This window comes from Pseudorca crassidens, chromosome 20 (assembly GCF_039906515.1).
Source record: "Pseudorca crassidens isolate mPseCra1 chromosome 20, mPseCra1.hap1, whole genome shotgun sequence".
NCBI lineage: Eukaryota > Metazoa > Chordata > Mammalia > Artiodactyla > Delphinidae > Pseudorca > Pseudorca crassidens.
This window is the reverse complement of record NC_090315.1, coordinates 50,185,224-50,208,959: the sequence shown is the minus strand read 5'-3', so window position 1 is coordinate 50,208,959 and position 23,736 is coordinate 50,185,224. Positions and strand designations below refer to the sequence as shown.

Here is a 23,736-nt window from a genome sequence, read left to right as displayed (position 1 = left end):
GATAGGAACATAGATGTTTGCCATATTATTTTCTGTACTGTCCTGTATTTTTGAAAGGCTTCATTTTTTTTTTGGATAAAAATAAAAACCTCTTGAGGTCCAGAAAAATGCAAACATTAAATTCTAAGGGGCTCATGATGTTTTAAAAAGTCCCACAACACGGTTCTCTACTATCTGTACACACATGCTTTTTCAGGGGACTTTAACCTCACTCCCACACTACTACTACCCCAGCAGGAAGGGAAAACCAGCAAAGAAAGCGATTTAATTTCCAAGACATTGATTTTCAAGTCAGAATAAAAACCAACTTTAGGTAGTGCCCTTTTCTCAGGGCTGTGATCCACTATAATCTGAAAGGTGTCAGGGATAAATATACCACATTCTCCACCTGGGAGTAATCAGGGAGATCATTAAAGAGAAGATTCAGCCTAGTCAAAAGAGCAACGCAGGATTATAGGCACCAGGGGCAATACGGTTCACATTCAAAGTCAAGTTAGGACCACGATAGGGATCCCTTGGATAAAGCCAGGGATTGATAATGTCATGGAACCTTTATTGCTAGGTTAAAAAAGAAATCTTAGATCCAGTTAAAAACCTGCACTGGCCCCACCTATGCTTATTAGCAGTAACCTTCCCCACTCATCCATCCCCTCTCTATGCCTAGGATAATGACTCAAGCTTCCACTTCCCAGCCTTTTCCTAAGGGGAAAAAACAGTCAAGAATACCTAATAAAAAACTGTAGTGCAAAGGGCAGGGAGAGTTCATGTGTTTAATTTTAGTCAGTTACCAGGTTTTTCTTGAGCCCTGGCCAGAGTTATTCTGGTTCTGGCATGGGGAATCTATTTTGCATGGGTGTGGGTTAGATTAAAAACAAAGAAATAAACAAAACTCTCACAACAGGCACTCAAAGAACATGTCCCTAACTGAATCCATGAGGTCACCAGACAAGCACTGACCACTGATCCAACCAGGACACCTGCCAGGACGTTCTGGTAAAGACGAGGGTTTCCCACGACACAGAAAGGGACAGGGGAGGCAGCTAACAGAATCACCGTCTCAAATCCTCTGCCACTGCCTCCTTCAGATGGAAGTATTAAGCAGTGTTGGAGAGAAAAAAAAAAAAATCCCACTTTCAAGAGACCCATGGATGAAAGAGAACCATGTTAAGCTCCCCTGGAAGAATAAAATATTAAATAACAGATGAGGTGCTTAAAATATTATGTTACTCCATTTATAAGTGTGTCACTATTGGTTCATTTGTTATATATACAGCCCTTTTTTTCCAAGGGAAAGCAGAATGTCCATTAAACAATTTGATCCTTGTAAAATCAATGGCAGCAAAGTGAGTCAACAGGACGAGGACGCCTGTCCTTTACCCAGCAAGGTTGATAGCTAAACCACTGCAAAAGACTTCCAAGGATTAAATTGTGAAAGCCAAGATCTGGGTTTTAAAACATGCAGCAAAGGTAGCTTCTGATTCACAGCAGATTCTTTGGAAAACAGTACTCCATTCAACCCCGAGACCCTCCTCATCTCTTATATGCTCCCTCCTATAGCTATCTGTGTACTTTTACTACACACTGTCTCTTTGACCAGAGCGTAAGCTCCATGAGGGCAAGAACCGTGTTTTGTCCATTTCTGCACATCTAGTAGGGCCTAAAATGATACCCTGCATAGAGTCAAATGCTCAATAAACATTAGCTGGGTTTAAGCAAATCCAGCCCAAAGAGGCCTAGTGAAAGAGAAGGAAGATAAGAACTACAGTCTGGAAGGAGGCCTGTTCAAGAGAAATACACATTTAAAATGTTAAAAGATGAACAGCCATCCTTTGCAGGCCAGAGATAAAATGTTCCTCTAAGTAAAACTGAGGAAGGGAAGTACCAGAGTTTCCTCTGGCAAGCTTCTGAAAAGATAAAAGAATGTCTGGTTTGAGTGATAATGTGTTACAGGCTTAAGCAAGAACAGGTGAAAAAAATCTGATAAAACCATGAAGCTGCTGGTAACTCAACGAAGAGGGAACCAGGCTTGGCCAGGCTGCTTCACAACTCATGGCTACAAAGGTGGCTTTAAAATATGGAAGGCTCAAAAAGAACAGGGAAGATAAAGGCATTATCCTCAACTCGTTCTTTATTGTACATGGTCTCTTACTCCTATTATGTATTTATGGAGTGCCAACTACTGGTGAGCCATCGAGGTTAAGAGAAACACCCCAGTCATCGCTACTCAGGAGTTGGCCTTGCCTTGTGTTCTCATTAGCTGTTCAACCCGCTATACGCCTAACCTGGAGAGAGGCCGGTACATCAAGTGTCTCTCAGGAACCGTTTATTATAACCTCTCAAAGAGCAGTCAGTTTCAGTTGCTCTCTGAGAAGTCACAAAGACTCCTGAATGAAAAACATCAGGATTCAAAAACAGATAACCATTTTGTAGAAATGGACAAGCTGACTGTAAAAATTTAGATGGAAATATAAGGACCTAGTATAGCTAAAAAGATTTTGAAAAAGAACAAATTCGAAGAACATACACTACCAGATTTCAAAACTTAACTATAAAGCTGTAAGTAACCAAGATAATGATAGTTATATAAATCAATGGAACAGAATTGAGTCCAGAAATAATCCTTTACATTTATGGCCAGTTGATTTTGCCAAGTGAATTCAGTGGGGAGAAAGAATGGTCTTTTCAACAAATGGGGCTAAGACAATTGAATGTACAAGTGGTTCTTTAAAAAAAAAAAAAAAAAAGGAGCTGAGACCCTTACCTCATACCATACCCCAATATTAACTTAAAATGGAATAGAAACATGTGTAAGAACTAAAACTATAAAACTTCTAGATGAAATCACAGGAGAAAATCTCTGTGATCTTTGGATTAGACAAACATCTTTTTACATATGACAACAAAAGCATGATCAATAAAAGAAAACCATTGGGGGCTTCCCTGGTGGTGCAGTGGTTGAGAATCTGCCTGCTAATGCAGGGGACACGGGTTCGAGCCCTGGTCTGGGAGGATCCCACATGCCGCGGAGCGGCTAGGCCCGTGAGCCACAACTACTGAGCCTGCGTGTCTGGAGCCTGTGCTCCAAACAAGAAAGGCCACGACAACGAGAGGCCCGCGCACCGCGATGAAGAGTGGCCCCTGCTTGCCACAACTAGAGAAAGCCCTCACACAGAAATGAAGATGCAACATAGCAAAAATAAATAAATAAACTCCTACCCCCAACATCTTAAAAAAAAAAAAAGAAAACCATTGATAAACTGGACTCAATCAAAATTTAAAATATTTGCTCTTTAAAAAACACCATATAAGAAAATGAAAAGACAAGCCATATATTGGGAGAAAATATTCTCAAATCACATATCCGGAATACACAGGGAACTTTTAAAACTCAGTAAGACAACAGCCAACCTGGTAAAGAACAAATGGGCGAAGGTATGAGTAGACATTTCACCAAAAAAGATATATGAATTGCTATTAGGCACACGAGAAGAGGCTCAACATCATTAGTCACTGGGGAAATGCAAATAAAAAACCACAATAAGATACCACTACCCACCTACTAGAATAGCTATAAATTCATAAGACTGACAATATCAGGTGTCTTGAGGATGTGAGAAAATTGGAACCCCTATCCACTGCTGAAATGTACAACCACTTTGGAAAAGTCTGTTTCTTAAAAGGTTAAACAAAGACCTGCCATGTGGAAACACATATCCACATAAAAACTTACACATGAATGTTCACAGCAGCATAATTCATATTTGCCTTAAACTAAAAACAGTCTAATTGTCTACCACCTGGTGAATGGACAGACAAAATGCAGTAAGTTCATACAATGGAAAACTATTTAGCATTAAAAAAGAACAACACGCTCAACATGGAGGAACCTAAAAGAAGGAAGCCAAATGCAAAAGACTTCATATTGTATAATTTCATTTATAAGAAATTCCCAGAAAACACAAATCCAGGACAGCAGATCAGTGGGACTGAGCAGGGACTGACTACAAACAGATATAATGTAACTTCTGGGGGGATGGAAGTGTTACAAAATTGGATTTTAGTGATAGTTGTACAACTCTGTAAGTGAAAATCTTTTGGGATACTTTCTAGTAGAAATGGAGTTTTCAGGCAGAGAACTAAGAAAGGGATTTCTCTATAACAGTGCTTTTCCAACTTTAGCAAGTATAAGAATCACCTGGAAAACCTGTTAAAACCCAGACACCCCAGATATCCTCCCATCCCAGATATGGATTCAGAAGGTCTGGGATGGGGCCCATGACTTTGCATTTCTAAGAAGTTCCCAGAATACTCAGTAAAATTAGATTCCAAAGTCCCACCAGAGATCTATTACACAGCCTCTTCAGGAGAGGAGGGCCTGGGAATCCACACCTCTTACAGGGAGAGTCACCCCCGGTATCCATCCACAGGGGATTGGTTCCAGGACACCCTCACCCCCTGCCCCCGCAGCGGAAACCAAAATCCATGGATGCTCAAGACGCTTACATAAGATGCATAAAACCTACATACATCCTCCCATACGCTTTAAATCATCTCTAGATTACTTACAATACCTAATACAATGTAAACACTATGTAAATATTCAATAGCTACCAGTGAGTGGCAAACTCCAGTTTTGCTTTTTGGAACTTTCTGGAATTTTTTCCATGGTTGAATCCATGCATTGGGCACCTGCGGACAGAGAGGGCCAACTGTATAGGGAGAATCCCATGCTGAATCTCATGGTTCAGCACTTCATGAACCACAACACTCTCATATACAATTAATTCCAGTAGTTTCAAGAGTAAAACTTGTGTGTTCCTGTTTTGAAAATGATAAAGTAAATGTCCTCTATTTTAAATGGTTCAAAATCAGAAGGGGTTCTGCCTTAGGCCTTTCTAAATAAAGTAATGTGCAGAGAAGTAAATTGTATTTATTCAAGGCATTCTAAATATGCCTCCACATTTTTAAAAAAAATTTCTCCTTTAAAAATGTTTAGGCCACTTTTCAGGCTGAATCTAATTTTAAATCTGTTCAGATGCAAGATCACATGTCTTTCTGAATTCTTAACAGGGATGTGCAATTGTCTGATCCATAGGCTCACAATTCTGGCTACCACAGAAAACCCTCAGCAGCAGTGGTGCCATTTTTAATGGTTCAACTCAGTAACTACTGGAGTCCAATGCTCTGCTATCACAGAAGACACAGACACAGAAGACCAAGCTCGTACTGGGAATTCACCATACTTTTTAGTATCATAAAAAACAATAGTACTAAACATCAGCGTGTGCGGGAACAGACGGGGGAAATTTTTACAGAGGTAGGACTGTGTTCTAGAAAAAAATGAAACAGCGCTTAAATTATTTTCAATTTCTCTGATCACTATGGTTCAAAGGAGAGGGAGTGGTCTCGCACATCGTATGCCATGTTGCAGGAGCCAGAAAGAGCCAGGCTGAGTGCTTAGAAGAGCACACACGGGACTTCCCTAAGAGCACCTCACCTCACCGTTTCTTCAGATTCTGACTGAAATGGCCTGGGGTGGGGCTCAAGCTCTCCAGAGGAAGGATTCAATGATAAATTATATTTCTAAAGACAGTCACAACAATACTGTCCATCCCACAGGCTTCTCTGCAATGGCCCCTCTCCTAGCCCAGATTCCTGTTTAGACCCACAGAATGTGGAGGAAATGACAGCAAGTAACTTCTGAGGCTGGACCCTAAGAGAACGTCAGCTCTGCTTTCACTGCTTGGAATGCTTGCTCTTGGAATCCAGCTCCCAAGTAATGAAACCCAAGCTAAACAAGTGGTGAGAAAGCTACTTGGAGAGGGAGAGATCCTTGCCTCCTAGCCACGCCCACCAAGGTCCCTGTCCTGTGAGTGAAGCCATCTTAGATGTTCCACCCCCCCATCACCATCAACTACAATCTCATGAAATGCCCCACCTGTGACCACACAGAGACGAACCAGCCAGCTGAGCCCTGCCTCAATTCCTGAGACACAGAATTATGAGCAAATATAAAATGGCTGTGTTCTAAAGCCATTAAGTTTTGGGGTAGGTTTTGTTACCTAACAATAGAGTATAAAAATAGGTTTCAAGTCTGCTCTCAAACGTTTTTCTAGGTAAATGGTGTGCAGACTGTAGTTAACATGTATGGACTTGGTCTCTATACACCTCAGGGGTGGGAGGAGTCTGAAATCTAGCTACCGGGGAAAGAAGATAAGTGTTCATAAGTCAGTCCCAATCTGCTTCACAGACTTTTTCACATCTGTCGGCAAAAGATTTTGTTGCTTCCCAAATAGTATATTAAAAAATCAAGTTACATGAATGTTTTATGTTTTTCTAAAGGCCAAATCAGACACAGGACTGCCACTGCACACCAACCTATCAATGTGATTCCACTCAAGAGTTTACTGAAACAGAAGGAACAAAAGACCCTAAAGACATAGCTTTCTACAGTATCATCCAGTCTGCTCTTCCCTCTGTATACCAGCACCCCTGTCAATTTTACAATAGGGAAGAGAATTTAAACCCTATCACATCTAAGATGCGACCCATCACAAAGGCTGCACAAGCAGATGCTGAGTCAGGCAGATTCAAATTCTGGCTTTGTTGTTTCCGGTCTATAAGATGGGAAGTTTGGCACTGAATGAGCACTCAAGAAATGTCAAGTTCATGTTTACCTTCTCTCTTCCCTCCCAAATCAATGCAACTGAACCTATAAAGTATTGCATAGCCCAAGGATTTTCTTGAACATCTAAGCAAACACGATAAAGAAACTGAATCACATATGGCTCAGTTCATAGTGCTCAGGGGAATTAAACATAAGTATCCAGGTACACTGAATAAATCTTACTGATCCAAGTACCATACAGGTATTACTATCCTTTCAAGTGTTTATAATTTCAACATCTGAGAAAGAAAATTAGTGAAGTTGCTTCCATATTTGTAGACAGGTTGTCCAAAAATTTTTAAATGACAGAGCAGATAACTTAGCTGCCAGAGAACAGGCCAGTCTTGTCTAGAGACAGATCCTTAAAAGGAGAAGTGCAGAGATGAGCTCTGAGCCTAAAGCAGCTATGCAAGTCTTAATGATCCCAACTCAAAACTGAGAGCTGGCTAGTGAACACTTCAGTGCTGGGAAGTAACAAGTCCTTGAGTTTATGGCTTGAGAGAGAGGAAGGCTTTGGTTGAAACAGGACAAATAGTCTTCATATTCAGAAGGATGCTAACAGGTAGAGGAGCTTAGTTCTGCCAGGGTTTAGGAGACCAAAGATTCCCAATATGATCCCTGATTCTTATATAAGGTAGTAAGTTGAATCTTCTACTCTAACTGGCATCAAATTGATACTGGCAGCCTCCTACTATTTATAGCTCAGTCTTCACCTGTCTCTGTTATACTGAAATTTCCTCACCCTTATAGTCACCTGAACCACAGAACCAGAAAAATAAGACTATATGTGCTTTCAGGTCTCAACTTAATATGATTTGCTCAAATCTTATAATGTCTGCTCTATGAACTGTGAAATCTCAATTTTATTATTTAGGGACTACTCACTCACCCTCCTCTCAGGTACAGTAGTTGAACTTGAGGCAGCAGTGAAGGACTTAGAAATCTTCGGCTGAAGGCAAATAAATGGAAGAATACTGTTGCAAGGTTCTTAGCCTATCCATGAAGTAGTATAAGACTAACTGAAGATACACTATGGTAAGTTAAAAATGTAGGATGTAAAACCTATAGCAACCCCTAAAACAAAAATAAGCCAAAGAGGTAAAAAGCTAACAAGCTCATAGTGGAGATAAAATAGAATAAAAAATTCTCTTAGTCCAAATGAAGTCAAGCAAAGAGGATAAAAAGAAACAAGGAACAGAGACAGAAAACAAGCAAGACGGTCAACTTAAACCCAATCATACTGATAACTGCATTAAATGCAAACATTCCAGTTAAAAGGCAAAGATAGTCTGGATAAAAGCAACACAAAATTGTATGTTTTCTCTAAGAAACCCATTTTAAACAAGAAGATACAGATAGATTAAAAGTAAAAGGATAGAAAAAGATAACCACGTGAACACTAATCAAAAGAAAGGTGGAGTGGCTACAATTATTGCTGGAGATTTTAACACTCTGCCCTCTATCACTGATAAAACAAGTAGACAGAAAATCAGTATAGTTCCAGAAGACCTGAAAAACACCATCAACCAAATTGACCTAACTGACATTGATAGAAGATCTACTCAAGAACAGCAGAAAACACATTCTTTTCAAATGCATGTTGAATGTTCAGCAAACTAAAACATATTGAGTCACAAAACAGATCTCAAAAAAATTTAAGAGGATTCAAGTCATACAAAGTATGTTCTCTGATCACAACAGAATTAAACTAAAAACCAATACCAGAAAGTTATCTGGAAAATCCCTAAATATCTGGCAATTAAATATGATACTTCTAATAACCTGTAAGTTATAGGGGGAAAAAAATCACAAAAAATTAGAAAATATATTGAAATGAATGAAAATAAAAGCACACTATATCAAAATTTATAGAATTCACAATATTTTTAAACGTTAAATAAAATAGTGGGTTTTTTTGTTTGTTTTCAGCAAAACATTCTCTTATTTTATTTTTATCTCAGCAAATGTTCTCATTTGGCACCTGACCGGCATCAAACCAAAGCCCTTAGGCCAACAGGCGTGGCCTGAGACCATCTGCAAACTTCCCATGTGTAGGTCTCAATGGCTATGCGCCTCAGAGCACCTGTTCCACTCTCTGGTCCCTTAGGGTGGCCTAAAGGTCTCAGGTGCACTATGCCGGCCACGAGGTAGTGGAAAAGTCGTGACACTGCAATCTGCTGGGATAGGAAGACAAGCAGCGCATTGAAAGCAAGTTCTTTTCTCAGGCAACAGATATCCAGATAGGGTCCCGATCATGCTTATTCAACATACTCCGGGCTGCCTGGGCTGGAATGAAGAAAGAGCCATCCTTCCCAGCGCAACTGGGGAGGAGACACAAGCGGGCTTACACTTTTTAGAGCTCAAGCATCTAAGGAAGTCTTGTCTGGGCAGATGGGGCAGTAAGCTCTCAGGTCAGCACTGCTGGCCAGGGGAGATCCGAGTCCAGCTTTGCAGCCTTTGCACAGTGGGTACTTTCCCAGGAGCCATGAAAATACTCAGAGCCCATCAGGACATTTTACTTATATGCAGTTTCCAACTGTCAGAGGAGTTCAGGACTGTCTGGCCTTCTCAGGATCCTTCTCAGGATCTCAATTCAAGATTAGCTATTCAAAGCATGAAATAAGAGGGGACACATTTTAAGAATCAAGGCTGCTCTTTTTAGCCCTGCTGAGGGAACAATTTCAGAGATGACTGATAGAGAGAAAGCTGGGCACCCAGCAGGGCACAAGCTGGCTTTCAGACCCAGAATTCTCCTCTGGTGCAGCAGGACCTCAGCCTGGGGTCCCGCATTCTAGCTTATCTTCTGCGAGGCTAGTTGACCCGGCAGGCACGGATCATGAGCAGCTGCAGGAGAATGAAGACCGGAGACGTGATCAGGCCGAACCAGAGTTCCCGAGTCGGCTCCACCAGCTTCTGGCACAACAACATCTCGAAGACGAACTTCAGGCTAAGAACCGTGAGGAACCAGAAAAGGCGGAGCATGGCCAGCCGCTTCTCTCCATCCTGAAAGAGGCGCACGGAGATGATAGTGGTGATGTAGGTGCTGAGCCCGTCAGCGGCGAAGAAGGGCACGAACACGTTCCACCAGGAGAGGCCGGGAGCCAGGCCGTCCACACGCAGGGCCAGCAGCACGGAGAACACCAGCAGGGCCAACAGGTGCACGAAGATCTCGAAGGTAGCGAAGCCCAGCCACTGCACCAGCTCCCGGAGCGAGAAAAGCATCGCGCCGGTTGAGCGCGGCCGATGGGCCCACCCGTCAGGCTGCGTCGCCACTCCCCAGGGGCCTCGCTGGCGCCTGCCGCTGTCGCTGCCGCGGCCAGCGAGAGGCAGAAAGCGGCCCCGCCTGCCCCGGCCCTCGGCCCCAGTATGCAGCCGATCCCCCGGCCCCCGCCCGGTACCCAGCACTGGCCACCAGCCGACGACCGCCTTGCTCGGATGCCATGCCCCGCCGGGCGCGGCCCAAGGGCCTAAAATAGTGTTTATAGGGAAATTCATGGCTTTAAATGCTTATTTTAGAAAAGAAGAAAGGTCTAAAATCAGTGATTTAAACTTCAAGCTTTAGAAGCTAGGAAAAGAAGAGCAAATTAAACTGAAAGAAGGAAGAAATAAAAAGCAGAAATCAACAAAATAGAAGAGAGAAAAACAATAGATTCAATCAATGAAACCAAAAGCTGGTTCACTGAAACAATTAATAAAATTGATAAATCTCTAGGCAGACTAATCAGAAAAAAGAGAAGACACAAATTTCCAAAGTCAGGAATGAAAGACGGGTAAACATTCTTACAGCCGCTAAAAGTATAAAGAAATATGACAAACAACTTCTTGCTGATAAATTCAACAACTTAGATGAAATGGACAAATTACATGAAAAAGACAAAACTACTAAAGCTTATTTGATAAGAAACAAATAAACTGAATAGCCCTATACCTGTTAAAGAAATTAAATTTTTAGTTAAACTTTTCTAAAAAGAAAATTCCAGGCCCAGAAGACTTTACTGGTGAATTCTATCAAACATTTAAGAAAAAAAAAATACTACACAACATCGTCCAGGAAATAGAAAAGAAACACTTCCCAAATCACTGTATGAGGCCAATATTACTGGTACCAAAACAAGACAAAAACATTACTTGAAAAGAAAATTACAAATACTCCTTATAAGCATAAAAGTAAAACTCCTTAGCAAAATTTTAACAAACTGAAATGAATAACATATAAAAAGAATAATATATCATGACCAATTGGATTCTTTTACTCTTAGAAAACAATGTTATCCATCATATTAACAGAATAAAGGAGAAAAATCTTATGATCATCACAACAGATGCAGAACAAGCATTTGACAAAACTCAACAGCCACTGAAAATAACAACTCTCAGCAAACCAAAAATAGAAGGAAACTTTATGAAACAGCTAGCATCATACTTAATAATGGGAGACTGAATGCTTCCTCCTAAGGCTGGGAACAAGCCAAAGATGCCTGTCTCACTACTTCTGTTCAACATTGTACTGTAGATCCTAGCCACTGCAATGAAGTAATAAAGCATACAGATTTAAAAAGAAGTAGTAAAGCTGTCTTGATTTGCAGATTATGTAGTTATGTGTGTAGAAAGTTCTATGGACTACACAAAAGCTACTAGAACCAGCAAGTTAACTTAGCAAGGCCATAAGATACAAAATCAACACACAAAAATCAATCATATTTATATGGCAATAAACTACAGGAAAATGAAGTTTTTTAAAAAAATATTTTCCTTATTTATTTATTTATGGCTGTGTTGGGTCTTCGTTGTTGCGCGTGGGCTTTCTCTAGTTGCAACGGGAGAAGGCTGCTCTTCGTTGCAGTGCGCGGGCTTCTCTTGCGGTGGCTTCTCTTGTTGTGCAGCACGGGCTCCAGGCACGTGGGCTTCAGTAGTTGTGGCACGTGGGCTCAGTAGTTGTGGCTCACAGGCTCTAGAGCACAGGCTCAGCAGTTATGGCGCACAGGCTTACTTGCTCCGCAGCATGTGGGATCTTCCTGGACCAGGGCTCAAACCCGTGTCCCCTGCACTGGCCGGCAGATTCTTAACCACTGCGCCACCAGGGAAGTCCCAGAAAATGAAGTTTTTAAAAGTACCCTCAACAGATATGATACCAAAAGCACAGGCAACAAAAATAAAAACAGATAAATTAGACACATCAAGATTTAAAACCTCTGTGCATCAAAGGACACAACAGCGTGAAATAGCAACCTACGGAATGGGAGAAAATATTTGCAAATCATACATCTAATAAGGGGTTAATATCCAGAATATATAAAGAACTTCTACAGCTCAACAAAAAACAAATAGCCCAATTTAAAAATAGACAGAAGACTTGAACAGAATTTCTCCAGAGAAGATATATGGATAGTCAACAAGCACATGAAAAGATGCTTAACATCACTAATGATTAGGGAAATACAAATTAAAACCACAATGACCTATCACCCTACACCTGTTAGGAAGTCTATTATCCAAAAGACAAGACATAACAAATGCTAGTAAGGATGTGGATTAAAGAGAAGCCTCGTACATTGTCGGAGGGAATGTAAACTGGTGCAGCCACTGTGGAAAACAGTATGGCAGTTTCTCAAAAAATTAAAAATAAAATTACCATATGGTCCAGCAATACCACTTCCTTGTATACATACAAAAGAACTGAAAACAAGGTCTCAAAGAGATATTTGTATATCCGTGTTCACAGCAGCATTATTCACAATAGTCAAAATATGGGAGCAATGCAAGTGTCCATCGATGAATGAATGGTTAAACAAAATGTGATATGTGTGCAACAGAATATTAATCAGCCTTAAAACGGAAAGAAACTCTGGCACTTGCTATAAATGGACAAACTCTGAGGATATCAAGCTAAGTGAAATAAGCCAGGTTACGGAAAGACAAACACCATATGATGTAGCAAAGACAAACACTTACATGAGGTAGCAAGAGTAGTCAAACGTATAGAAACAGAAGTACAATGGTGGTTTCCAAGGGCTGGGGGAGGGAGAAATGGGGAGTTGTTGTTTAATGGGCACAGAGTTTCTGTTTTTCAAGATGAAAAAGTTCTGGAAATTGGTCACACAACAATATGAATATACTTACCACTACTGAACTGAACCCTTAAAAGTGGTTAAGATGGTAAATTTTGTTATGTGTATGTTCACCACAATTAATTTTTTAAAATAATTTTAATGTGAAATTCTTAGAGATAAATGTTTAAAAATGTGTGCAAGACCTTTATTCTAAAACTGTAAAAGATTGCTGAGAGAGATTAAAGATCACTTAAATAAATGTAGAGAAAATCACTTTCATGGATTGGAGGTTGCAATATTAAAATTCATTCATAAATTTCACTCAATCCCAATCAAAATTCCTGTAGGCTTTTTTCCTAGAAACATATAAGCTGATTCTGAAATGTATATGGAAATTCAAAGGATTGAGAATACTCTAAACAATAATTTCAAAGAATAAGGTAGAGGATTTACAATATCAATATTTGATTTCAAGACTTACTATAACACCACAATAATCAAAAGAGTGTGGAATTGGCATAAGGACAGACATATAGAGCAGGACAGAATACAGTCCAGAAGTAGGCCCACAGATATATGGTGACTAGTTTCTCTTCTTTTCCTTATTCCTTTCTTTCTTATTTCGGTAACACTGGTTTATAACATATATGTTTCATGTGTACAACTTTATATTTCTACATCTGTATACACTATAGCATGCTCACCACCAAAAATTTAGTTGCCCTCTGTCACCATATAGTTGATCACTTTTACCAATTTTGCCCTTCCCCTCTCCTCTGCCTCTTCTTCTCTGGTAACCACTAATCTGTTCTCTGTATCTACGCGCTGGTCTTCCTTTGGTTTGTTCTTTTTTTTTTTTTTTTTAATTTATTTATTTTTTGCGGTACGCGGGCCTCTCACTGTTGTGGTCTCTCCCGCTGCGAAGCACAGGCTCCGGACGCGCAGGCTCACGGGCCCAGCCGCTCCGCAGCACGTGGGATCTTCCCGTACCGGGGCACGAACCCATGTCCCCTGCATCAGCAGGTGGACTCTCAACCACTGCACCACTAGGGAAGCCCCTGGTTTGTTCATTTTGTTTGTTTATTCTTCATATTCTACATATGAGTGAAATCATACAGTATTTGTCTTTCTCTGACTTATTTCACTTAGCATAATACTCTCAAGGTCCATCTATATTGTAGCAAATGGCAAGATTTCATCTTGTTTTATGGTTGAGTAGTATTCCATTGTATATATACCACATCTTCTTTATCTGTAAATAGAGTTTTTACAAAGGTTCCATGATAATTCAATAGGGGAAAGCACAGTATTTTCAACATTTGGTGCTGAAACAACTAGGGGGAAAAATGAACTATGAAAGCAAAGACAAGGCTTGTACATCAAAAACTACAAAACAGCTGAAAGAAATCAAGGAAGGTCTAAAAAACTGGAAAGACATCCCATGTTCATACACTAGAAGACTTTAATGTTGTTAAGATGTCAATACTCCCCAAATTGATCTAGAGATTCAATGCAATCCCTATCAAAATCTCAAGTGCCTTTTTCACAGAAATGGATAAACTGATCCTAAAATTCAAAGGAAATTGAAAGCAACCTCAAAAAGCCAAAACAATCTTGAAAAAGAAGAACAAAGTTGAAGGACTCATACTTCCTGACTTCAAAATTAACGACAAAGCTATAGTAATCATAACAGTATTGGCATAAGGATAAACACATAGACCAAAGGAATAGAATTGAGAGTATAGAAGTAAACCCAAATATCTATGGTTGATTGACAAGGGTGCCAAGACCATTCAACTGAGAAAGAACAGTGTTTCCAATAAATGATGCTGGAACAACTGGATATCCCCATGCAAAAAAATGAAGATGGACCCCTACCGCACACTACAGACAAAAATTAACTCAAAAGGGATCAAACACCTAAAACTATAAAACTCTTGGAAGTAAACCCAGGTGAATCTCTCTGACCTTAAATTAGACAACAATTTCTTAAAAGTACAAGAAACAAATGAAAAAAACAAATTAAGCTTCACCAAAATTTAAAACTTTTGTGCCTCAAAGGACACTATCAAGAAAATGAAAAGCCAACAGAATGGGTAACTTTTGGCAAATCATGTATCTGATAAGGGACTAGGATCCAAAATATATACAGAAAGCTTACAATTCAACAACAAAAAAACAAACAATCGAAATAAAAAATTGTCCAAGGACTTGAATAGACATTTCTCCAAAGAAGATATACAAAGGGGCAACAAATGAGAAAACATGCCTGACATCCTTAGGGAAATGCAAATCAAAACCACAATGAGATACCACTTCACAACCACAAGGATGGCTATTATCAAAGAAACAGATAATAACAAGTACTGGAAAGGATGCAGAGAAATCAGAATCCTCATGCACTGTGGGTAGGAATATAATATGGTGGAGTTTCTTTGGAAAATAATCTGGAGTTTCTCAGAAAAGACCAAACATAGTAACCATATGACCCAGCAATTTCAATCCAAGGTATATGCACAGGTGAAATGAAAACATATGTCCACACAAAAACTTGTACTTGAATGTCCTTAGCAACATTGTTTTTAATGCCCCCAAAGTGGAAACAATGCAAATGTAAATCAACAGATGAATGGATAGACAAAATCCATTGGAATATACAATGGAATATCATTCAGCCACAAAAAGGAATGAAGTACTGATATATGCTACAATATGAATGAACCTTGAAAACATTATGCTAAGTGAAAGAAATCAGACACAAAAAAACCACATATTGGGCTTCCCTGGTGGCGCAGTGGTTGAGAGTCCGCTTGCCGATGCAAGGGACACGGGTTCGTGCCCCGGTCCGGGAAGATCCCACATGCCACGGAGCGGCTGGACCCGTGAGCCATGGCCGCTGAGCCTGCGCGTCCGGAGCCTGTGCTCCGCAACGGGAGAGGCCACAACAGTGAGAGGCCCGCGTATCACAAAAAAAAAAACAAAAAACAAGAAAACCACATATTACATGGTTCCATTTTTATAAAATGTCCAGGATAGGCAAATATATACAGGTAGAAAGTAGATTAGTAGTTGTCTAGGCCTGGGGTAAGATTGAGAGAAACAGAGTTACTGCTAATGGTTATGGGGTTTCTTTCTGGGGTAATGAAAATGTTCTAAAATTTACTGTGGTGATAACTGCACAACTCTCTTAATACACTAAAAACCACTGAATTGTACATTTTAAATGGATGATTGGTATGGCATGTGAATTACATCTCAATATAGCAGTTAAATAAAAAAAAAAGTCAAGGGAGAAATCGGGGCTGGAGAGATGAATTTTGGAGTTATCAGCATATGTACAGTACTTATAACATTAGCCTCAAAAACTTCTCCAGGGTTGCGCTATACAAAAGAATGAGAAGTGGTCCAAGGACTAAGCCTCTATGTCCTTCAGCATTAGAGGTAGAATGATAAGGAGGAATCAGCAAAGGAGATAACATCAGTGAGAGAGGCAGGAAGAAAACCAGGTAAGCGTGGTATCCTGGAAGCAAGTGAACAAAGTGTTTCAAGGAGACCAACTTGTCAAATGATTCTGGCTTCCCCAAACTGAGAACTGAGAAGGGACTACTGATTTAGCAACATGAAGGTTCTCGGTGACCTCGAGAAGAGCAGTTCTGATAGAAAAGTGAGGGCAAATACATGATTACAGTGGGATCAAGGAGATTGGAAGGAGAAAAATCAGAGAATCAAGAAAAGAGAATTCTTAAGGAGTCTGCTCAAGAAGGAAGTAGAGAAACGGGTTGGTATCTGGAGGAAAAGTAGAATCAAGAGAATCTATGGTTGCTGTTTTCAAGATGAAAGAAACACCAACAGTTTAATGCTGATAGGAATGTGCCACTAGAGAAGTAACTTTTAAGAGAGAGGGGAGGAAGGCTGGAGCAACACTCTTGACTCAGCAAAGAGGAACGAAACCTAGTGCGCAAGTGGAGGCCTTGGGCTTTGCTGGGAGCATGGACGGCAAAGACCTACTAAATACAGGAAAGGGGAAATAGCACAGATGCAATTAGGTGCATAGATACGGCGGTGAGCGCCAATAATGTTTTCTCGATTAAACAGGAAGTAAGGTCATCAGCAAAGGCTGAGAAGGGACTTTTGAGAAGAGAGGAGAAGGTCTGGAACAATCCTCTAGGAGGGCAGGAGAATGAATAAACTGTAGAAATACAGCAGGATTCCCAGGCAGCACTAAGGGTCTCCTTGAGGTTAGTGATCGTGTATCAACAGTGAGGCCAGGGAATTCCCTAGCGGTCCAGTGGTTGGGACTCCCCGCTCTCACTGCTGAGGGCCCAGGTTCGATCATGAGTTGCGGACTAGGATCCCACAAGCTGTGCGGCACAGCCAAAAAAAAAAAAAACAACCAGCGAGGCCAGAGAACATGTTCAGAGTTCCCTCCAGCCAAGGAGAACACCCACAGAGCACACAGAGATTTGGATTCGACCGGAGTTGTGGTTTGGCCAAGCAAGTGTGACAAAGCAAAAGAGGGCAAGGGGACTGATAGTGTACTAGAAGAGGCAGTGATTATAATGACTGACTTGGAACTTAACATTATTTAAGGAGAAGAGTAAGGGCATGAGGGGGTGAGGGATGGAGAAGGAAATAGGATCAATGGACTATAGGACCTGTTGAGAGGACTGATGTTATGACAAAAAGCAGAAAAATGCAGTCACGGGTGGCAACTCTCACAGTTGACATGGTAAAGAAATGTGTTTTATTTCTCCATCATTTTATGAAAACACAAAGAATGCTACAGGCATTGGTAGTACTTGGTAGGAAGCACACAGGGTGGAAAAAGCCTCCCATAATTTAATTTCTGATGGCCAAACTGATTGCAATCTAATAACAATATGAGATACCATTTATTAGAGTCATATCACTTTCTACCTAATTAGGCTTGTTCCCTAACTGCTGGGGCTCAGTTTTGTCATCTGTTAAATGGGGATGATAACCATAACCACTTCCACAGGTTGAGGATTGAAAGAGTTAATATATGAGAAGTTTTTACAACTCTGCCCGGCACTTAGTAAGCAATAAATAAATGTCTGCTATTGCTAATACTGCTATAACATACTACTGTTTAAGATTGTGCATGTTTCTTATTTTTAAAAGCTGCAATAACCAACAAAAACAGACTGTTATAAAAGCAACAGTCTCAGTAGGGAAGAGTTCAAAGACTCAAGTATTAAGCCCGGCTCAGGCTCAAGTCATTACAGAATTCTTCCAAGTACTTTTCCCACTCTGCTCCAAGTTTCTCCACTTTCTGGGGACATGGGAGAAATAACACGTGCCATACAAAAGGGCTGTGAGCTCACAGGAACTCTACAAACATTAACTTTGCTGTTGGATAATGGGTTCAACTTCATCCAATACTCAATTTCTAGGTTCTGTGCCAGCTCCTTTACTTCCTACCCACATGGGTGGCCTTGATAGTCACATGGAATAGCAACATCTTAAAACAAAACAAAACAAAACACACACACACGAAAAAACCACCTTAGGAAAGGGTGCTTTTTCTTATTTAGGAACATTTCACGTGTCCATTTAGAAACACACCAGACTTCTTTTACAGTTCAAATGAGATGCCTGCTTGGTTACTGGTCATTTTCTTACTCCATAGGTCACTGGAGGAGGGAGGAGAGTCAGACATTCGCCTGCCGGTCACCTGACAGAGACTCCTCTGTGGGATGTAATCCCAGACATTGTCCAGGTCCCCGTGGATTGTTACAGGTCCCACCAGCATGCTGCCTGTTTGAAGCACCCCGAGGAAGCAAAAGCACCCATTGAGTGCAGAGCCCTAAGATTAGCTGCCTTGTACAGGCCTGGCTTGAAATGTCTCCACCCCTGCCTCCCACCTGTTGTTTTCTTTTAGGGCGGCTCAGATTGTGGATCCAAGGTAAAATTTTCTTATGCTCTAAGTCTAGCTATTGGCAGAAGCAATCATCCCATCAGAAGTAAAAATGGGAAGAAGCAGTGAACTCTGGAACGAGTTGGACATACTCAGATCGTCTCAGGATTGAGGGTGAAGGAGAGAAGAACAGGGGCCCTATGAATCCTATTGCCTGGTGTTATATATTTACCAAATATTCTCTGCATTTGGGGCTGAGCTCTGGGCTCTTTCTATTCTATAATTTAATTGCTCTACTGAGAACAAACTAAATTAACAGGAGGGGATATGTGATCTTTCCCTGCGGCATTCTTATAACAACTTACAGAGAAGTGTGACCAAATGAAAGATATGGTCTCTCTACCAAAGAGGTAAAAGGGTGAAAGCATTTTGGGGGCAAACTTCTTGGGCATCAACCTATTACATCATGAGTTCACCCAAACAGGCACGATGGCTGGGAGGTGGGCGGGGGGGATTTGCTCTGAATAGGTCCCTCCTCGCAGGTACAAATTTCTGGAGATAACAACAGAAACAAAAACAAAATAAAATCTACACATGCACATGGAATGACATGGAACAATGAAGAAAACATTAAATAAAAGACAGAGGTTGGGCTTCCCTGGTGGCGCAGTGGTTGAGAGTCCGCCTGCCGATGCAGGGGACACGGGTTCGTGCCCCAGTCCAGGAAGATCCCACATGCCGCGGAGCGGCTTGGCCCGTGAGCCATGGCCGCTGAGCCTGCACGTCTGGAGCCTGTGCTCCGCAACGGGAGAGGCCACAACAGTGAGAGGCCCGCATACCGCAAAACAAAACAAAAAACAAAAAACAAACAAACAAAAAAGACAGAGGTTGCGAAACAAGATAAGCAGAATGTGATTTCTACTGTTTTAAACATATCTACTAGTCCACGGGGGCAAAAATCTGGAGAAATACATACCAAAGGAATTATGGGGAACTTTTGCTTTCTATCAATACATCAATGTTTGAAATCTTTACAATGAATATTCTGATTATTTCTGTGATCAGGAAAAAAAACCCAGGAAGAATCCATGCTTCCAGATTTGCTTGAAAAACAAAAAACTGCTAACCTGGAAACCACAAAGGTCTGTTAACTTCTCTATTTCTGCAGAGCATCTATTAGTTCGTCCTTTCCAACTTTTCACCTGCTATAGGACATTTTTCTCTTTTACAGTTTCTTCTTTTTTCTTCTACAAATGCTGCCTCTGAATTCTTTCTAAATCCTTCCCAGTTGTCTTACAAGCCATCTTTTTCTTTTGGATTAATTTTCTTCCAGAAAGTCAACTCCAAGCTACCCTACAAATTCCACCAGGATGAACTAATAAGTAATGGATACTTTCTCATAAAAATTACCTTTATCTTCACCTCTAGAATTAACTTCCTTTTCCATGTGTATCTTCAATGAACAACTTTTATTTGGGTACCTACTCTATACCATGAGCCATGAATACTCCAGATAGAATTAGAAAAAAAAAAAAAACTTCCTCAACTACCATATTTGGTTCATAATGGTACTCTGCAATCAACGAGAACAATGTCCCTTCTCAGAATAGCAAACTCCAAACCTCAAATCCCTAACAAAGAACAGTAAACAGGTTTAGTCTCGCATGCCAACTTCAGCTAGTTAGTCTGACTTGGGGACCCAAGTACTGTGTTGAGAAGGATTCTGAGTCCATGTAGAGCTCCATAATAAAGAGTGAAGTACGTTTTTTTAGCAGTTCTTTGTCATAGGCAAAGAACAAGGTTGGGGTCACTGGCTCTTCCTTCTCTTCGCAACCTGTTGGGGCCAGGCTGGTATGACCCACATTGTTCTTATTTTTGGTCTATCTTGAGTTCAGTCGCTGTGAAATGTTGCTAAATTTGAAGAAGGTGTGGGTGTGTATATGTTGGGGGAGGGGGGGTTGGAGGAAAAAGGTACCTCTTTTCCTCTCTTGAGAATCTTTAACTGTTCTACTGCAACTCAGGAGAATGAGATGGCAATTTAAGGGGGTGGAGAAAGATGATTTCACTACAGGGAATTTCCAACCTGAGTCAAATTTCAAGTAATAAGACCTTGGGCTGGTTATCTCCAGTCACTAATGAACCCATCGTCCCTATTCTCAGTTTAATCACAATTGCATAAAATCAATAGACCCATGCAGTAATTTTTCTCCATGTTCCCCAAAGTTTATTCAACATCAGGTTCATTCACCTCTCTACTTACCCTCTTCCCGTGGTATCAAACTACAGGTAAGACAAGTAGGCTTGGGTTTACCATTTCATCCCGCAAATCATTCTCAGAATGCAATACCCTCTCTGAATTCTTCCCACATATAGACAGTACAGAATGGTGATAACTCTAAAGAAAGCCTTCTAGTTTCTGGTTATCAATAGGTTCACTTGATCTATTTTCTGAAACTACACACTTATCAATTCTCTGTCTACTGTGAGAATACTATGGAAGACTTCAGAACAGCACAGTCCGATAGAACTTTCTGCAATGATGGAAATGTTCTATATCTGTGCTGTCCAATTACAGTAGTCACTAGCAATTTGTGGCTACTGAGCACTTGAAATATGGCTAGTGTGACTCAAAGGAAGTTTTACATTTTAATTAACTGTAATTTAAATAGCCATAGGTGGCCAGTGGCTACTATACTGCATAGTGCTACTATACAGGACAGAAGAAAGAGAATAAATCCAGGCTCCCTGGAAAATGGAAAGCTCTAAAAGTTTATCCTGGAACTTCCCTCTGCATATCCTGAGTACAGAGGAAGAGTTAAGTCTTCTGTTGCCATAGAAACAGATCCTTGCCACAGCTGTGGGCCCCCAAGAGGTACAGTGCTCAAAGATTTCCCTATATGACTCAGGAGCTGCTCTTCCTCTGGGAGTAGAGAACAAAATGATGATGGGCTTACAGCTTCCTGCTTCCCTGTTCATAGTGCTTCTTTGCTCCACAGTGTAATGCCAGTGATAGGGCTTTACGGGATTTCTGAGCAGAAAGAGAACAGAAAGCAGCTAGCCAACCGCACTTACTTTCCCAAAGAGAAAAACAAACCATGAAGGTAAGGTGACTTACTCATTTAAAATTTTTTTTACACAATTGAAGGTAAAAAGTAAACAACCCACAAGGAATTTAAAATGTAGTTCAATGAAACATAAAACTCAATGAACAGGTTGAAAAACAGGTGAAGAAAGAATTACTATACTGAAAGGTAGAGACAGGAAATTACCAAGAGTGCAGCATACAGAAATAAAGAGTTAGAAAATATGGAACTGTTTAAGAAACATGAAGGATAGAAGAAAAAGGTCCAATACATGACTTCTAAGATTCCCAAAAGGAAAGATGGGAGAGAATAAAACAAAGGCAAAATTTGAAGAGATACATGGTTGAGAATTTCTCAGATTCTTTGAAAGACATGAACTCTCAGATTCAGGGACAAATAGCAAGCAAGAAAAATAAAAATAAATCAAACCCTGAACACACAACACAACAGTAAATTTGCAGAATACCATGAACAAAGCAAAGATTATAGGGACTTCCCTGGTGGTCCAGCAGTTAAGACTCCACACTCCCAATGCAGGCGGCCGCGTTAGATCCCTGGTCAAGGAACTAGATCCTTCATGCCACAACAAAGATTCTGCATGTCGCAACTAAAGATTCTGCATGCCTCAACTAAAGATCCCACATGCCACAACTAAAGATCCCACATGCCGCAACAAAGATCCCACACTCAGCAATGAAGATCCCACATGCCGCAACTAAGACCTGGCGCAGCCAAATAATAAATAAATAAATAAATAATTTTTTAAAAAAAGAAGAAGCGGGGCTTCCCTGGTGGCGCAGTGGTTGAGGGTCCGCCTGCCGATGCGGGGGACGCGGGTTCGTGCCCCAGTCCGGGAGGATCCCACATGCCGCGGAGCGGCTGGGACCGTGAGCCATGGCCGCTGAGCCTGCGCGTCTGGAGCCTGTGCTCCGCAACGGGAGAGGCCACAACAGTGAGAGGCCCGCATAACGCAAAAAAAAAAAAAAAAAAAAAAGAAGAAGAAAAGATTGTAAAGCAGCTAACAGAAAAAAACAAATTAACTGTAAGATCTGAGAATCAGACTTCTTAATTACAATACCAGATGCCAAAAGATAATGAAATAGAATAACTTTGTCCAACTGCTGAGAAAAAAATAACTGCCAACCCAGATTTTTATACCCAGCTAAATTACCATTCAATAGTTACAGCAAATAAAAACACTTTTTTAATTTGCAAGCAAAAAAAAGTGTTTATGCTTAATAAATTCTCACTGAAAAAAAACTTAACACCTACCTCTGGAAGAAGGAAATTTAACTCAGAAGGATGAAGTATGATGAAAGAAGGAACAGTAGGCAAAGAATTTGCTAAGCAGGTGGGTGACTCCAAACAAGCAGACTTTATCAAATAAGAACAGCAACAACTAATTCTAGAGTACAAAAATGAAGTGGAATTAGAATACTGAATCTTGGACTTCCCTGGTGGTGCAGTGGTTAAGAATCCACCTGCCACTGCAGGGGACACGGGTTTGAACTCTGGTCCAGGAAGATCCCACATGCCATGAAGCAACTAAGCACATGTGCCACAACTACTGAGCTTGTGCTCCAGAGCCCGTGAGCCACAACTATGAGCCCGTGAGCCACAACTACTGAGCCTGCATGCCCTAGAGCCTGCGCACCGCAATTAATGAGCCCATGCGCTACAACTATTGAAGCCTGCATGCTCTAGGGCCCACATGCTGCAACTACTGAGCCCGCATGCTGCAACTACTGAAGTCCATGCACCTAGAGCCCACAACAAGAGAAGCCACTGCAATGAGAAGCCCACGCACTGCAAGGAAGAGTAGCCCCCGCTCACTACAACTAGAGAAAGCCCGCGCACAGCAATGAAGACCCAAAGCAGACAAAAAAAAAAAAAAAAAAATACTGAATCTCAACAATGTGTAAGACAAACTGTGGGTTCTTTTTTATTTGGGAAGAGAGTAGAGATACTGATTTAACATTAGATTTTTTTTTCAAGTATGCAAGCCAAAAATTTAAGAGTAGCCTCTAAAAGAATTGAAAGCTTCCAGATGGTGATAAA

The 23,736-nt window shown here is 40.8% G+C and overlaps 2 protein-coding genes across 4 annotated transcripts in view; both read right to left on the bottom strand.

The window, feature by feature from the left end:
- Positions 1-23,736, bottom strand: part of ZNRF1 (zinc and ring finger 1) — a 99,872-nt gene that overhangs the window by 58,448 nt on the left and 17,688 nt on the right. The window lies entirely within an intron of this gene.
- LOC137214386 (transmembrane protein 203-like) lies at positions 8,530-9,960 on the bottom strand. Its single transcript, XM_067718072.1, has one exon. It carries the CDS (start codon positions 9,887-9,889, stop codon positions 9,479-9,481), a length of 411 nt encoding a protein of 136 aa, XP_067574173.1. The 5' UTR covers positions 9,890-9,960; the 3' UTR covers positions 8,530-9,478.

Excerpts from the sequence above, each read along its gene's own strand:
- LOC137214386 (XM_067718072.1), bottom strand. The coding sequence starts at position 9,889 with ATGCTTTTCTCGCTCCGGGAGCTGGTGCAGTGGCTGGGCTTCGCTACC.